Source organism: Scyliorhinus torazame, chromosome 12, assembly GCF_047496885.1.
Source record: "Scyliorhinus torazame isolate Kashiwa2021f chromosome 12, sScyTor2.1, whole genome shotgun sequence".
NCBI lineage: Eukaryota > Metazoa > Chordata > Chondrichthyes > Carcharhiniformes > Scyliorhinidae > Scyliorhinus > Scyliorhinus torazame.
In genome coordinates, this window is record NC_092718.1 from 217800092 (window position 1) to 217818829 (window position 18738).

The 18738-nt window shown below is 45.1% G+C and overlaps 1 protein-coding gene across 5 annotated transcripts in view; it reads right to left on the reverse strand.

Moving 5' to 3' along the window:
* The window catches only part of bcas3 (BCAS3 microtubule associated cell migration factor), a 1250799-nt gene that overhangs the window by 1079109 nt on the left and 152952 nt on the right, over positions 1-18738 (reverse strand). For all 5 annotated transcript variants that reach the window (XM_072469937.1, XM_072469940.1, XM_072469936.1 and 2 more), the window contains exon 7: positions 5541-5613. In XM_072469937.1, coding sequence (XP_072326038.1) covers positions 5541-5613 — 73 coding nt within the window. The remainder of the gene's footprint in view (positions 1-5540; positions 5614-18738) is intronic.

Sequence of the window (18738 nt, forward strand, 5' to 3'; positions counted from 1 at the left end):
ATACCCCCAGTAATGAGACACTGGTCACGCTCGACCTGCTGTGGTGGGCGGGTCACATGCCCGACACAAGACTCCCAAAACAAGTCCTTTACTGCAAGCTCCACAATGGCAAGCGATCACTAGGAGAGCCGAGCAATCGCTACTAGGATACTCTGAAAGCCTTCCTAAATAAATGCAACATCCCATCAACACGTCGGAATCGCTTGCCTTAGAACTCACAAACTGGAGAAGGAGGTACCAATCACCTCAAGCATCACAGGGTGGAGCACGTGGAGGCCAACGGTAAACAGCTGTAAGAGAGCATAGAATCCAGAGCGTCCCAACCACCTCATCAAGCACCACCTGCCAAACCAGTGGCAGAATCTGCAGATCCAGGAGTGGACTATTCAGCTACTGCAGAACCCAGCTCCCTGGAGAGGAAGCAAGTCATCCTTGACCCCGAGGGACTGCCCAAGCCATAACTACATCATTTGCTCATTTTTCTCCTTGCATTAGTTTTTGAATTTAGCTCACAAGTTCACGTATAAATTAGCTTTGCGACAGCAACTTCCAAATGTTATTGAAGGGGCCACTTGGGTATGGACAACCCGAGTCTTTGCCCGAAACTACTGCCTGGGTCATTGTCAATGGGGCTATCCTATACATCTCTTTATTGTTCTATTTTGCAATGATTGTCTTCAATGGAGTATACTTGAGGAGTTATCCTATCGGTATGGAGACCAAACTGGTTAGGTATGGCAGGTTCCCTTCCCTAAAGAACATTAGCAAACCAGATGGATTTGCAGTTATTTTTCTAGAACATGTCATAGAATCATAGAATCCCGAGTCTTGAAGAAGGCTATTTGGCCCATCAAGTCTGCACCAACCCTTGGAAAGAGCACCCGACTTAAGCCCACACCTCCACTCAATCCCCATAACCCAGCAACCTCACCTAATCCTTTTAACCCTTTAATCATCTATGATTTTATGGTATCTTCATCCATAGAATAAACTAGATGTTTCATATTGTGTCCCAACATGCTAAATAAAAAAGAATCATAGAATATTGTTGCACAGAAGGATTGTTTGGATTTGTTTATTGTCATGTGTACCAAGGTACAGTGAAAAGTATTTTTCTGCGAGCAGCTCAACGGATCATTAAGTACATGAAAAGGAAAGGAGATGAAAGAAAATACATAATAGGGCAACACAGGGTACTACATAACACCAGCATCAGGTGAAGCATACAGGGATGTAGTGTTAATGAGGTCAGTCCATAAGAGTCTGCTAACAGCGGGGAAGAAGCTGTTTTCCTTTAATAAACAATTTTGAGGTATTTTTGGCATATAAAACAATGACATTGTGTAGTACTGTACAAAAAGAAAAGCAAATAGTGCATAGTACAAACCACAACTCCGTTCTCGCAAGGGCCTGCCTAAACCACCCCCTACTCTACTCTATCCTAGCCGCCCCCCCCGCCCCTGCTGACGATTAATTCTCCGCCAAGAAGTCAATGAATGGCTGCCACCTCCGGGCGAACCCCGATAGTGAGCCTCTCAAGGCGAACTTAACTTTCTCCAGACCGAGAAAGCTCGCCATGTCCGATAGCCATACTTCGGTCCATGCCAACAGTATTCATCGCCGGGCTACCAGGGAAGCAAAGGCCAAGACGTCGGCCTCCTTCTCCTCCTGGACGCCTGGGTCTTCCGACACCCCAAAGATTGCCACCTCAGGACTCATTACCACCCCAGTTTTCAAAACCCGGACATGATGTCCGCGAAACCCTGCCAGTACCCCCTGAGTTTAGGGCACGACTAGAACATGTGCATATGATTGGCCAGCCCACCAGCGCATCTGGCACACTTGTCCTCCAGCCCGAAGAATTTACTCATCCGGGCCACCGTCATGTGGGCCCGGTGCACGACCTTGAACTGGATCAGACGGAGCCTGGTGCATGTTGCGGACGTGTTTACTCTGCTCAGAGCTTCTGCCCAAATACCGTCCTCCATCTCCTGCCCCCCCCCCCCCCCCCCTGCCCCCCCACCCACCGAGCTCCTCCTCCCACTTAAGCTTCAGGTCCTCAGTCTGTGTATCCTCTGCTCCCATTAGTTCTTTGTAAATATCTGAAACTCTACCCTCACCCACCTCTCCCCTCGATACTACCCGGTCCTGCCTCCCCTTTGGCGGGAGGCGTGGGAAGGACGGCACCAGCCTGCGCACAAAATCTCGCACCTGTAAGTATCTCAAGTAATTTCCTCCCGCCAGCCTAAACTTCTCCTCCCAACGCCCTCATGCTCGGGAAGCTCCCTTCCAAGAACAGATCACTGATGCTCTCACTTCCCCATGTGCCTCCTCCACTGGCCCTAGATCCGAAGAGCCGCTACCACTATAGGGCTGGTGGAGTACCTACCGGCGGGAGCGGCAGAGGCGCCGTAACAAGGGCTGCCAAACTAGTGCCCCTGCACGAAGCAGCCTCCATCCGCTCCCAAACCGACCCCGTACCCACCATCCATTTCCTTAGAAGAAGCTGTTTTTGAGTCTGTTCGTGCGTGTTCTCAGACTTTTGTATCTCCTCCCCAATGGAAGAAGTTGGAAGTGTGAGTAAGCCGGGTGGGAGGGGTTTTTGATTATGCTGCCCGCTATCCCCAGGCAGCAGGAGGTGTAGATAGAGTCAATGGATGGGAAGTAGGTTCGTGTGATGGACTGGGCTGTGTTCACGATTCTCTGAAGTTTCTTGCGGTCTTGGGCCAAGCAGTTGCCATACCAGGCTCTGATGCAGCCAGATAGCATTTTTTCTATGGTGCATCTGTAAAAGTTGGTAAGAGTTAATGTGGACATGCTGAATTTCCTTAGTTTCCTGAGGAAGTATAGGCGCTGTTGTGCTTTCTTTGTGGTAGCATCGACATGGGTGGACCAGGACAGATTTCTGGAGATGTGTGCCCCTACGAACCATCTCCACCTCGGCCCTGTTGATGCTGACAGGGGTGTGTACAGTACTTTGCTTCCTGAAGTTAATGACCAGCTCTTTAGTTTTGCTGGCATTGAGGGAGAGATTGTTGTCGCTGCACCACTCCACTAGATTCTCAATCTCCCTCCTGTATTCTGACTTGTCGTTATTCGAGATCCGGCCCACTATGGTCATATCGTCAGCAAACTTGTAGATGGAGTTGGAACCAAATTTTGCCACGCAGTCGTGTGTGTACAGGGAGTATAGTAGGGGGCTAAGTACACAGCCTTGCGGAGCCCCGGTATTGAGGACTATTGTGGAGGAGGTGTTGTTACTGGCCCACTTGCCTGAGGAAATAATGTCTCTTTGCTTGTTCTATTCTTTCCCTTCTCTACTCTGACGAGAACAGTTGCAGCTTCTCCAGTCTCGCCGCATAGGTGAACTCCCTCATCCCTGGTGTGATGTTGTAACATTTTCTCTGTACATTCTCCAAAGCCTTGACCGTCTTCCTTTATCATCCTTCCTCTTTCTAAGGGCCATGTGACTAGTGCTTCTGACACTGATACTCAAATTGGCAGCTGGAAGCGTGTAAACAAAATGGTGTTGGCTCACTCTTCAACTTTGCTGTGAGAAAGTGACTGGTCGCTCCTCAGCACAAACCTAGACCCTCCAATGAATCTTGTTGCTTACACATGACCCACTGATCGAAAAGACGATGCTATTCCTGCCAAGTCTTGGTTGCCTGCAAAACCAATGCTCCATTGTGAAAAGTCATCTGTTGGAATTTGCCATCTACAAATTTTTTTGTGCCTTGAAATATAGGCTTATCAGACTAGAGATATCCTTCTCCTGCTCACATACTGCCTTCCCTTTAAATTCTTTCAGAACTCAAGGCCACAATTTCAGATAGAAAAGATACACAAATGATACATGTCAACGCCTTTTGAATAATTTATTTCAGATTTCAGTCTGCTGCTAAGAAGGATTCCCTTGAGTTAGCATTGGTTTTGCTGTAGGTTAGTTTGGTCAATGCTAAACAGCAGTGGAGACGGAATTTGTGATGTTTCTGATGGAAGAGGTACTAAAGTGAAGAGGTTCCTATGAGTGGAAATACATTGCTTCTCTTGTTTCGGCTATTCACAATATTGTTGACTGATTGCTGAGAACTTTGAACAAACTCATGTCCCAGAAGATTAGTGAACGTAGCCATCAGCATTCGGGATGTGGCTTGTGGAAAAGTTAAATCAATTGTAAGTCATTTACAGCAGGCTCGTACAAAATTCAATTTGGTCCAATCTGTTAATATCCCATCCAAAGCGAGGCAAATCGCAGTATTTAAACAACTAAGAGACACAGCCCTGCAGATCCAATCATTCGAACAGCTCAAACTTTTGAGACAACATCCTTTCAGTCCTTTCTCTCTGACATCGAAGAGAGGTATCGCATGGAACTGGGGGGATGCGGGGGGGGAAGAGAGAGAGAAAAAAACGTGGGACGGAGTAAAGGGGAGAGAGACGTTGTGTGATGGTCGGGAAGGAAAAAGGTAGGGAACATATGTTCTCATTTAGGACATACACCCTCCAACGTTGCTGAGAATTACACATAAATTCAGGTCAATTTTGGGTTATAGGCCCACAGTCACTGGTACTTATAGAGTGGGCTTTGCAGGAAGTGGAAATAAGCAGTGTCTCTCACCACTTAGTTAATCTTTCGAAACCAATCACATCATGGCCTACAAGGTCAAGCGGGAACAGCTGAGGCCTTACAGACAGTACAAACAGACAACAGACGTCATCTCCAGTAACGCAACCACAACGGCACCTACACATCATTTACAAAACATTTGAAAAATCACACAGCAAAGCTTGACTTTGAACACGAGGAACTGAAGCCGACACAAACAGTCCTTGGCAGCCCCCCTAGGTCTACTGACTCCTGATCTTTTGACGTGGTATCCATGTTGTGCTAGCAAACAGCCAATTCAGCACATACCATACAAGCAAAGCACATTTGGTTTGGTTATGATCAAAGAACAGTACCTGCACACATGGAATGAAGACATTTTCATTTGTGTGTTATAGTTATCAATGTGTAGCAGAGCTGGTACGATTTCAGCCACTAATTTTATAATAACAACATAGCTTTGCCTCGCATGAATGACAAGAGTTTATTCAGTCACCTATTGTGTCTCCTCCTCCTCATGAAATTATTCAAGATAGTCGTTTGTACATACATAAAGCATTAACAGCAAAAGTAGCTCAAAAGTACAAAATAAAATGAAACACTGACTTGTGTTTCACATGTAGTGATACTTAAACGTTTTCTCATGTGAACTATGTAATGCAGCATCGAGCTTCAGGCATTGGCACATTTTACTAACCACAAAGACTGATAGTTTAACACTACTCCCCTCACTAGCAGTCTACATCATTGGTGCCATGCATATTTTGTGCTCCAAAGTGCAGACAATGTAGCTGGAAAACTCAGATTCCTTTCACACTCCGCCTCACTCCCAGTCCTCCTACTCCACCAAATGCCCTCCCCACTGTCCTGGTACTTCACTCCCACCACTCTGCATCTGGTTTACATTTTTGTCAAATGTGTTTCCTCTCACCCTGCTGATCCTGTACTTTTGCACACACCAAGGAGTGGCCTTTTCTCAGCAAAATTATCAATTCTGTGAAGACCTGTGAATGAAAGCAGAGAGAGAAAAAATATAATTCAGAACAAAGGGGCACTTTCATCAACACATATGTCAGCGCTTCAGTGTCTGCCAGTTCTCTCTCCCTCAGTCCGCCACCCACCCACTCTGGTCCATTAGTCACATGAAGATGCAGTTTAGGGGCAGGAAGTGTGTTAATGGAATTACAACTGTTACTCTATAATCAAATCATGATATAAATATTTCCAAAGTCAAAAAATGAAAACAGGACGTTCTTTTCTGTGGGTTATTTGCTGAACCACAGTCTTAACGTTTGGTCCCCTCTAAAAAAAAGAGCATAAACAAAGAGCAGAGAGATCAAATGGCAACAAACTATGAAAAGAGAAATTAGCTGAGGGGGGTTGAGTAAGTACGAAAGAGAAAATGAAGACATGGCAAGTATTTTAGAGCTGAAGAATCAGCTGCAGGATGAATATATTTTACCTAGGAGGGACATTAACCTTGCAAGCAAACAGCTTTAAATAATGAGTGCATGTCTTATTTCCCTAAAAAGCCCAGTAATGGCTCCAGTTGTTATTATAATTACTCCCCAGGTACAAAAACGTTATAAAAGCATGTTCACGGAGGTGTTAAAGGATTAATGATGGATTAATAATATTTCTGTTGAGGAGAAACATGCATTGTTTTGACATTACAATTTTCCCTTAAACCTTGTTCAACTTGTCCAAGCAAGTTGTTCATCCTGCAGATGATATATTTGGATTTGGGGGAAGGATCATACATCTGTGTGCTTCATCTTCCTTGTAAGCTCAAGTGCAACACCACACTGCACTGGATACTTGCTGCCTGAATTCAAGATGGTAGCTATGACTTAAAGACATTTGATAATTAACTGACCAGGTATGATCTGAGAAGTAACATTTAATTATATCAATTATGTTGTATTCTCTCAAACGATTTTAAACATGCCTTTCTTCAAAAAAATGTTACAGACATGCAGCTTTAAAAAGAATTCATCGTCATTCCTATAAACACAAACTGACATTTTATAAAAAACAAGTGTTTAGTTACAAGAAATCCGTCACTGCATTGTGGGATCTCTCTGGGTTGTGGTGTCTACATATTAACACACACAAGTTTCAAAATGTCAGTGGAAATTCCCAAATATTTGTTGAGTAAATGAGCTCAGTAGAACCACAGCATTTTAATCAAGGAAATATGGGAGCACATGCACAGACACACTCAGACAAGAGATACTAACAGGCAACGGACTTAGGCTCTTTACTTCCAATACGCCACTGAAGTGCTAAGTATCAACGAGTCAATTTTATTTTAGTACAGTATTTATTGAAGGCAGGAAACGAGAGGAGGCAGTGAATACTGCGGTACAATTAGATAGGGTATTACATGCTGCACCATGGAGCTTAGGACAAGGTTCAGGCACTTATAGCAGGCAATCAGTTTCCAGTACCATACACACAAGAACACAAGGGATAGAGGCAGGAGAGACCATACTGCCCATCAAGCTTGATCTGCCATTCAATCTTGGGCTTCAACTCCACTTTCCCACCCACTCCCCATATCCCTTGATTCCATGAGAAATCAAAAATCGTCGTTCTCAGCCATAAATATATTCAACAATGGAACATCCATAACCCTCTGGAGTAGAGAATTCCAAAGTATCACAACCCTTTGAGTGAAGAAATTTCTCATCTAAGTCCTTAACCTGAGACTGTGTCAATGTATCTTGGATTCCCCAGCCAGCGGAAACAACCTCTCAAAGTCCACCGTGTCAAGCCCCTTTAGAATTAGATACATTTCAATGAGATCACCATTCATTTTTCTAAACTCTAGAGAACATAGGGCCAATTTACTCAGACTCTCATCATAGGGTACCCCTTTCATCCCAGGGACCAATCTAGTGAACCTTCCCTATACTGTCTCCAATACAAGGACATCCTTCCATAAATATAGATATCAAATCCACACACAACATTCCAGGTGTAATCTCATAGTCTCACCAAAACCCTGTACATTTGGAGCAGGACTTCTTTATTCTTATACTCCAAACCCCTTGAAATAAAGGCCAACTAGACAGACAACTATGCAGCAGCATGTGGAACAACATCTTGCATTTATATCATCTTTCATATGCTAAAATGTCCCAGTGTTTCACAGGAGGCTTTTTAACCAAAGTTTGATAATGATCCAATTAATGAGACATGAGGGCAATGACCAAAAGCTAATTTAAAAAAAAACAAAAGCTAGGTCAAAGAGGTAGAGTTTGGGGAGAGTTTTATAAGAGGAAAGAAAGTGGTGGCGAGGGAGCTGCAACGCTTAGGCCCGAGGCAGCTGAAGGCATGGCCCCCAACGGTGGATCGATGAAAAGCAAGGATGTGCAATAGACCAGAATTGGAGGCATGCAGAGATCTCAAAGGACTGTCCGGCTGGAGGAAACTGGAATAAGAAGGAAGGGTGAGGCCAAGGAGGGATTTGAAAACAAGGATAAGAATTGTTAAAATAAAGCTGTTGCCAGAATGGGAGCCAATACGGATTAGGAAGGACATGATTGAAGGGGAATATATTATTATTAAGATCTCAGGCCAGACCCAAACAGTGGCTAGGATACTGGACCGAAAACCCCAATATTAGTTTATTTGTAAGGCTGTGCGGGAAGAATATTTCGCTTCAGGAGTGATTGCATGAAGAAATAGGGATTTGGCATTTTTAAAACAAAAGTTTATTGAGAATACAATATGAAACTCTTTAATTTCACACCCGAAAAGAGCAGCTTGCAATTACCCCTTAAACAACAAGAAACTAAACATACAACTCTCAATCCACCTTACTCAGCATGGCATAGAGTAATACTTGCTTTACAGAACAGATATGGCACCTGTTAGAACCCCTTCAGACACTGGCTGAATGTCTTCAAAAAGCTGGTTCACCTGCCGTGTTTCAGTTTCTTCCTTGTCATAAGTTCATAAAGATATAGGAGCAGAATTAGGCCATTTGGTCCAGCGAGTCTGCTCTGCCATTCGATCAAGGCTGATCTCATCCTGGCCTTAACTCCACCATCCTGCCCATTCTCCATAACCCTTCAACCATTACCAATTAAAAATCTGTCTAACCCCTCCTTAAATTTACTCACTGTCCCAGCAGCCACCGCACTGTGGGGTAGAAAATTCCACAGATTCCCAACCCTTTGGGAGGAGTAGTTTCTCCTTAACTGTTTTAAATTTACTACCTCTTATCCTACAACTATGACTTCTTGTTCTAGAATGCCCCACAAGAGGAAACATCCACTCCATGTCTACTTTATCCATACCTTTTATCATCTTACATACCTCAATTTGATCTCCCCTCATACTTCTAAACTCTAGAGAATATAGGCCTTAACTGTTTCATCTCTCTTCATACGACAAACCCCTCATCTCTGGAATCAACCTAGTGAACCTTCTCTGAGCTGCCTCCAATACCACTACATCTTTCCTCAAATAATTGCAAATTCCATTTGCTATCTTTATTAAATGCTGTACCTGCATGCGGGTTTTCTGTGACTCATGAACGATGAACTCCATATCCCTCTGTAACAGAGCACCCCAAAGTCCTCAGACAAGACTGCTCTGCTTTAAATATTATTACTCTGTTCCAACTATCCTACTGTGAGAGAATTGTGGGCTCTGTGTCAGACAGATCAGACTTCAATGCATCTCCAAAGCTTTTCCAAAATGTAGTTCTGCAACCCTTGGCTCCACTCAGCAATTAAGTCATCTCCCCAAGCCACAAAATAACTTAAACCTCCAGGCTGAAACTCCCCAGGGACTTCCCCAGTTAAAGCACAGTGCATTGGCCCAGACTGAAAACTGCATTTCTCAGGTAAATTCCACCTTCTGGCTCCTAAAAGCTCCCAAGCTCTGCAAAACAAAATCCATTTTAAAAACATGCCCACTGCAGTCAAACACACTGTAACCCCAGGCGTTTAACCCTTAAATTGCCCCAACATTTAGAAGTCAATATTCCTAAAATCCACCAATCATCACAATTATAAGATTATATACAGCTGTAGTCAAATGAAATTCTTCTGGGCAAGAAGAGACCTTGACGCATTAACCAAGTCGAACCTTCTTCCTGACAAAATTACTCGATCCTTCCATCTGGGATGATCCCATTTTTAACATGCTTGTTATTCTTAATAGCTTACACAAAACATAAGAACATAGGAAATAGGAGCAGGAGTAGGCCATTCAATGCTTCAAGCCCACCTAATGCAACTATGGGTGATCATTTACTTCAACACCATTTCCGACACTATCCCTATTGCCCTTAATGATTTTAATGTGTAGAAACTCATTGATCTGTCTTCAACATACTCAATAACAGCCTCCACAGCCACTGGGGCAGCGAATTTCGAAGATTCACCACCCTCTGAGTGAAGAAATTCCTCCTCATCTCAGACCTGAATGGTCCCTTATTCTGAGATTTTGCCCCCTGGTTCTAGACATACAGCCACCCACACGCCCAACCCAAAGGAAACATCCTTCTTGCATCTACCCTGTCAAGACTTTTAAGATTTCTGTATGTTTGCAGAAATCACCTCTCATTCTTCTTCAGAGAATAAAGGCCTGTTCTATTTCATCTTTCCTCATAGGACAATCTCTCCATCTCAGGAATTAATTTAATGAACCTTTGCTCCACTCTCTCTCTGATTACATATATTTCTTTAGGCAAGACCACCAAAACTGCACACAATACATCAGGTGTGGTCCCGCCAAGGCTCTACATAATTGCAGTAAGACATCTTTCCTCCTATACTCAAATCCTCTTGTATAAAGGCCAACATACGATTTGCCTTCCTAATTGCTTGCTGTTTCTGCATGTTTGAGCAGGACAAAGGAGAAGCAGTAGCTGTAATATACGTGGATTTCCAAAAAGCATTTTATAAGGTCCACACCTTATAAAAGGCTGCTTACTAAGATGAGTCCATGGTATTGGGGATAGTATATTAGCATGGACAGAGGATTGGACTGATAAAAGTCAGAAAATTGGGATAAGAGAGGCATTTTCAGGATAGTCATAGAGATTTTACAGCACAGCAAGAGGCCATTTGGCCCATTGTGTCTGCACCAGTCATCAAGCCCTTCTCTACTCTAATCCTATTTTCCAGCACTTGATCAGTAGACTTGTATGCTATGGCATTTCAAGTACTCATCTAAATGTTTCCTAAATGTTGTAAGGATTCCCGCCTCTACCACCCTTTCAGGCAGTGAGTTCCAGATTCCAACCACCCTCTGGGTGAAGACGCTTTTTCTCACATCCCCTCTAAACCTCCTGCCCATTACCTTAAATCTATGCCCCCTGGTTATTAACCCCTCTGCTAAGGGGAAAAGTTCCTTACTATCCACCCTATCTATGCCTCAATCTATGCCCTTGTACACCTCAATCAGGTACTCCCTTAGCCTTCCCTGATCCAAGGAAAAACAACCCAAGCCTATCCAGTCTCTCTTGATAACTGAAAAGTTCCAGCCGAGGCAACATCCTGGGGAATTTCATCTGCACCCTCTCGAGTGCAATCACATCCTTCATATAGCATGGTGGCCACAACTGCATACAGTACTCCAGCTGCAGCCTAATCAGTCTTTTATACAGCTCTATGAATAACCTCCTTGCTCTTATATTCTCTGCCTCAGTTAATAAAGGCACGGTATCCCATATTCCTTCTTAACCACCTTACCTACCTGTCCAGGATGGCAACATGTAACTACTGGAGTGCCACAGCGACATCTGCTGGGGCCACAATTATTTACAATGTATATTAATTACTTTGACAAGGGAGGTGAATGCACTATTGCTGAGTCTGTGTCTCAGGATGGCACGGTAGCACAGTAGTTAACACTGTTGCTTCACAGCGCCAGGGTCCCGGGTTCGATTCTGCTTGGGTCACTGTCTGTGTGGAGTCTGCACGTTCTCCCTGTGTCCATGTGGGTTTCCTCCGGGTGCTCCCACGAGTCCCGAAAGACGTGCTGTGAGGTGAATTGGACATTCTGAATTTTCCCTTTGTGTACCCGACCAGGCGACTAGGGCTTTTCACAGTAACTTCATTGCAGTGTAATGTAAGCCTACTTGTGACAATAATAAAGATTATTATGATACAAAAATAGGTGGGAAGGCAAGTGGTGAGGATGACACAGAGAGTCTACAGAGGGATGTAGACAAGTTAGGTGAGTGGACAAAAACTTAGCAGATGGAATATAGTATAGGAAAATGTGAAGTTATGCACTTGATAGGAAGAATAAAGGAGCTGAATATTATTTAAAATGAAAAATACTGCAGAAAGCTGCAGGGATTTGGGGTCCTCGTGCAAAAATCATAAAAAACTTGCATTCAATTTCAGCAAGTAATAGGGAAGGCAAATGGAATGTTGGCCTTTATTTCAAAGAGAATGGTGTATAAAAATAGGGACATCCTGCTAAAACTATACAAGGCACTAGTTAGACCGCACCTGGAATACTGTGAATGGTTTTATTCCCCTTATCTAAGGAAAGATATACCGGCATTGGAGGCAGTCCACAGAAGGTTCACGAGGTTAATCCCGGGTATAAAAGGGATTTTCTTATGAGAGGTTGAGTAGGTTGGGCTGTACTCATTGGAGTTCAGAAAAACAAGAGGGGATCTTATTGATACATATAGGATTCTTAGAGGGCTTGACAGGGCAGATGCTGAGTGGATGTTTCCCCTTGTGGGAGAGTCTTGGACCAGAGGGAATAATCTCAGAAAAACGGGTCACCCATTTAAGACAGAGATAAGGAGGAAAGTCTTCTCTCAGAGGGTAGTAAATCTGTGTAATACTTTACTGCAAAGGTCTATAGAGCCTGGGTCGCTAAGTGTGTTCATGGCTGATGCGACAGATTTTTAATCAGTAAGGGAATCAAGGGTTATGGGGATAAGGCGGGAGAGTGGAGATTAGGATTATCATATCAAATCAGTCATGATCCTACTGGATGGCGGAGCAGCTCAGTGGCTGAATGGCGTACTTCTCTACGTCTTGTGGATCCTAAGGTCCTTTTGAAGTTCAACACTTCCCAGCCTCTCATCACTGAAGAAGTACTCTCTATATTTCAGTTTTTCCTAAAGTGAATAACCTCACATTTCTCTACATTGTATTCCATCTGGCATATTTTTGCTCATGTGCGTAGCCTCTCTAAATTCCCTTGAAGTGTTCTTGCATCCTCCTCACAACTCACTTACCATGTAGTTTTGTGTCATCTGGAAACTGGGAAATATTTATGGTCAACACTTTTATTTCCCAACAAATTCATCGCAACAGGAAACAGTCTTATGTCTCATACCCAGACCCTTTTAGAGACTTTTATTAACATGACAGATTCCAAAAATTAGTGAACAGAATAGACTACTGAGTATGTGGAAACTCAAAGAAAATTTTCCCTTTTTAAAAAAAAGTTACGTCACATGATTTTACTGAACTAATGCAAATATTTCCACAGAAATGGAAAAGAGACTGGGAAGGCTATTCTCCAGGTCGCTCATTCTTCTTGTGGGATCTGAGAGCCTGCAGACGTGAGCACTCCCAAGGGTGAGAATAAGAGTCAGCCTTCCCAACCAACCGGGAATAGTTGGAAGAGGCCAAAGAAGTCAGCACTAGATATCTGCATAACATGGAGACAGTAGATCTAAGACAGCTTGAGGCAACACAGGGTAAAGTGGCAGAACACTTTCAGGTGACAAGCCCGTCGCTACAAGAGAAAGCCTACTAGGTATTGAACTTGATGATTAGCCATGATCATAATGAATGGCGGAGCAGGCTCGGAGGTCCAAATGGCCTCCTCCTGCTTCTATTTTCTATGTATATGGAGAACCGTGCAAGGAGACAGAATCTCAGAATTATGGGGTTGCCGGAGGGTATGGAAGGCGCAACTCAACAGAATACTTCTCAAAGATGTTTGGGAAGATGGTGGGAGAGGGTGGATTCACGTCCGCTCCCGAGTTGGATCGAGCCCATGAGACACTCCGGCAGAAGCCCCGACCCAACGAACCGCCATGGGCTGTTATTGTACGTTTCCATAGCTACCAGGAGAAGGAACTGGTCCTGAAATGGACTAAGGAGCATCGGGAATATAAGTGGGATGGTCACAACATCAGGATGTTGGAGCTGAGCTGGCAAAGAAGCTGGCGGCATTTAACAAGGCCAAAGTCATTCAGCATAAGAGTGGAATTCGGTTTGAGGTGGTGCAGCCAGCATGGATCCAAGTAGGTTAGTTTGCTGACGGTGACTACAGATTTCTCTTTTTGTCTTGCGGTGGGTTTGGCGGGCATTTTGGTTGGGCCTCATGCCAGTACTTTTTTTTCTTGAAGTAATTTCTGGATAACCATTTTTGGTGGAAACGACTGACTTCGTGGAGGTCAAGAGGGGGTTGGGAGACCCTTGATTTGGATGGTAACCTTGAATATAAGGAGGTTGTGTGGCACATTGAAACAGTCAAGGGTATTCATTCACCTGAAAAGTTTGAGTGCTGAAGTGGTGTTTTTGCAGGAGACCCATTTGCAGGTAAGGGACCAGAGCAAGTTGCGGAAGGGGTGGGTGAGCCAGGTATTTCATTCGGGCTTTGACGGTAGGACTCATTCCATTATCAGCCGCCAAGATCATGGCAGATACTGGTGGGAGATACATTATGTTCAGACGGGCGCTTTGGTGGTCCTGGTCAACGTCTGCGCCGAACTGGGATGATATCAGGTTTATAGAGAAGTTATTGGCCTCCATTCCTGACTTGGACATGCGTCCACTAATCTTGGGGGGAGGGGGAAGAGAGAGACGAGAGAGAGAGAGAGAGAGAGAGAAAACAATACTTAAAACAAGTTCTAGATTTATGGAACAAATGGAGGGGGGGATTGATCTTTTTCTGGGGGTAGGTCTCTTCTCTCCTGGGTGAAGAGGGTGGGGTATTTGGCTGTTGTGTTTTCGGACTATGCTCCACATTTTGTAGACATGGTTCTAGTGTAAGGTCCCTCTCAGCGCCCACCATGGAGGTTGGTATGGCATTGTTAGCAGATAAAGGACAAAGCGCCAGCTTTCCCCGCTAGTGTGTTGGCCCCCCCTCCCAGGGCTGATCTTACCCCTTTCCCATACCCGCTAAATAACTGCCTCTGAAATGAAATGAAAATGGCTTATTGTCACAAGTAGGCTTCAAATGAAGTTACTGTGAAAAGCCCCAAGTCGCCACATTCCGGCACCTGTTCGGGGAGGCTGGTACGGGAATTGAACCGTGCTGCTGGCCTGCATTGGTCTGCTTTCAAAGCCAGCGATTTAGCCCAGTGTGCTAAACCAGCCCCTGCCTCACCGTCTCCTGCGTTCCCCTGCCCTCGCCCTTCCCTGTGGTCTGCTCTTTCTGATCAAAGTGAGGCAGTACAGTCTCCTGCGTTCCCCTGCCCTTCCCTGTGGTCTGCTCTTTCTGATCAAAGCGAGGCAGTACAGTCCCATGCAAACATAGTGTGCGCCCATCATAGTTCTTTCTTGCTCCGCTCTTTCCTCCTCTGCTTCGCCTTCAGCAATGCCTTGCCTGCCCCTTGTCCAGGCCGTTCGCCCGAACAAACCCGTCCGCCTCTGCCGGGGTGTTGAAATAATGTTCCTTATTTTGGAACGTGACCCAGAACCTGGCTGGGAACAGCATTCCAAATCTCACTCCGCTCCTGTACAGAGCCGATTTTGCCTGGTTAAACCCGGCCCTGCGCTTTGCCAGGTCTCCCCCAATGTCCAGGTAGACCCGGATTCCATGTCTTTCACAGCTGCTCGCCTTTGTCTGCCTTGCCCACCGCTGGATCCTTGCACGATCCTGATAACGATGCAGTTTCGCAATTATTGCCCTTGGTTGTTCCCCCGCTTTGGGCTTCAGCTGGAACGATCTGTGCACCCTGTCGATGTCCGGCGCATTGGGGAAGCTGTCCCTCCCGACTAGGTTGCCCAGCATCTGGGCCACATCTGGGCCCCGTCAGGGCCCTGCCCTCGATCCCCTCTGGCAGGCTCATGATCCAGATATTCTGGCGTCAGGACCTATTCTCCTAGTTCTCGACTTTCTCTTCGAGCTCCCCTGGGTCGCTACCAACCTTTTGATCTCGGCCTCCAGCGCGAGCCTTTTCCAGTTCAAGAATCATCTCCCCCTGCGCCTCCACCTTCTTCTCCAGTAGATCGATCGCCGTCTGCATGGTGACCAATGCCTCCATTACTGCCTCCTTGACCGCCACTTGGATTTCCAGCTTTATTGCCTCCCTCATCGCCGTCAGTTCCTTCATCAAGAACTTCCATCCATTGCCATGTGGGAGAGGGAGGCCATTGTTCAGGTCGTCGGTCTCCCTCTCTCCGTGATGGTCGGGGCCCGCCTCGCCTCATGGGTCCGCTGACTCGACCACACGCTGCCCGTGGCATTTCCCTCCACGTCTGCCGTCTCTGCAGCCTCTCAAGCTTTCATTTGCTGACATGATGATTCTGTCCTTTCCCTTTCTTAATTGTGGATGAGATACTACCGAATGTTTGGGCTATGTTCTGGAGGAGAGCCACCTGATGTGCATCTGCTCAGCACATCACTGTCACCGAAAGCCACTTTTTCACATAGGCAGAGATAGTTTCTTGACTAACAAATTAATCAAAGGGTATCGGGGTAGGAAGGAAGCGAGTTGAGGCCACAATCAGATCGTGATCTTATCGTGTGGCAGAGCAGGCTCAAGGGGCCAAATGGCCTACTGCATTCAAATGTTCTTACTTCACTCACTTACATAGCGCTCTCCTGAACCACAAACCTCAGGAAAACACACCTTGCAGTTCCCTCATTCTCTCGTTCCAGATACCTCAGATCTGCATCAGAATAGCCAACACTCACATTCACCCTCAACCTATTGCCTCTTTCATGGATGCCCCACAGTAACCACGGATAAGTGTTGGCCTTTCCTCCATTCCACACAAGCCCCTCGCCTCTCTGCTTTCTCGCCTTGCAGAAGGGAGCACACAACTTGGTGACAGGTAGAGACCCATAAGATGGTGCTCCAGTGTCAGGCACCTTGTCGGCCATTAACAATCCACATCCCAATAGAAGGAGACCTTCGTCCAGAAGGCTGCAGATGTCAGCTGCGCCTTGCCATGAAAATCTGTGCCTCCTGAGGCACTGGTGCTCAAGGCAGACCGGAAGAGCTGATCCTCTGCCTGGAGATCCTGTGCTGGAGCAGCTTGTGCTGCAGCTGGCAATCGTGTGGCTTCTCCTATTGTCCTTCATCAAAGGTGTAAGTTGAAGCTGGAAAAGTTGCTCCCGGGTCATGATCAAGGAGAATGAAATGCAATACAGGTGACGTGCTATCTAACAAGTGCCAATCTCTTGTCAAACAGCGATAGAACTCTCTGAGAGAAGAAATACTCGGAAAATCAATTCTCACTTGGCCATGATTGTATCTCTTTAATGCCACTGGTCAAAGCCTTCCCAACTTGTCAAGTTTCACTGAATAAGTTCTTCCGCCATGCACTCGCCTCAGTGATTCAGGCGAGTTGCTAACAGGTTGGGAAACTGGTGCCCTGATGTCATGTGAGTGTCCTTTTCAGAAAGGTTTTTGTCTTATCACATGGCTTCAGTGATGTTATTTCTGTGGGTGGAGCTGAGCTGTGGCTGTGAGTTTTACTTTCGCTTTCACATTTCTGTGATTTGAAAAGTGGAACAGAGTATCGGTAACAACAGTCTTATTCAAGTGAGAATGCGGTGTGCTGAGCCACGCCTTTGAAAAGGGGTTTCTATTTTTAATTGGATTTTGTTATTGAATTGGAACAGTTAAAGGGGAATTTATTTAGGGTTATACATAGATTACTGCAGCTGTGTGGGGTCTTTATGTTTGTAATTGATAAAAATTCTTGCTGTGTGTTTATACAAATGTTAACTAAATTCTTTAAATAAAGCTTGTTTTTTTAAATTAAAAGCGCTGAAGAAGTCTGTTGAATAACACCTGAAAGGAAGGCTCTTGTGCTCATCATAGCCAAATTCAACATAAAGGCTCTTGGTCAGGTGGACTCCATAATATACTTTAGAGTTTTCTAAACCCTGGCCCATAACACGGAAAATGTAGGATTGAGGTTGAAAACAGGTCTTTACTGTTTTTCCAGGTACTTCAATAACTTACCCAACTGATCCAAGGGGGTGTTCCCTGCTTTCAACCTTGCCCAAGTGAAACAGGAAGAAGGCAGGGATCATGTTGAGATCCCGAACCAACATCACTTTTAAGGGGTTTAACTGCCGGCACACAAGCATACCTGCATCCCCTCGCCTTGGAAAACTCCCCCACCCCTCGTGATGTCGATATGACAGAATGACACAGCTATTCAGTCAATTATGCCTGGACCAGCCCTTTGAAGCAGCTATTCAATCAGTTCCACTCCCTTGTTCTTTCCACCTTTGCCTTATAAATTTTCCAATTCAAGCATTTTGATCAATTCTCTTTTGCAAATTATCACTTAATATCATTGCACCAGTCTTCCACAACACATCATAGAAACCTGCTGCATAAAACAAATTCTCGCTTCATTCTGGCTGATCAGGCAATTATCTTATTAACCCACTGGTGGAAAATTTCTCCTTACTAACTGTACCAAACCCCTCATGGTTTTTAATACCTCTATTAAGTCTCCTATAACATCCTCTGCCCTAAGGAGAACAATCACAGCTTCTTTTATCTTTCCACATAACTGAAGTCTCTCATCCTGGTACAATTCCTGCACCAAACATCAAAATTGTACCATTTTGTTTAAAATGACTTTTGTTTGCATCAAGAATATGTCCCACTCTATATCCTTATAAAATCTGTGGCCGTGATTTAACCACCACCTTGTGCCTCCTGGTCATGTTGCCCGCACTGACAGCCGCTGCCACTACCTCCCAGGCAGCATTGCTGACGCTGCTGCTGGTCCTTCAAACCCCTTGGGGAACAGGATGTCCCGCCTTGCATCCATCACGTCGAGAAGCCTGGCCAGGTCGGTATCCCCAAAGCAAGGAACAGGTCTGCGTGCTGCCATGCTTGCATGTTGAGTGAGAAGAGTGGCGAGGGTGCATTTAAAAGCAGCTCCCTCTTGTTAGCGGTGAGACTCTGAGGCACGGGTCAGCCAAAT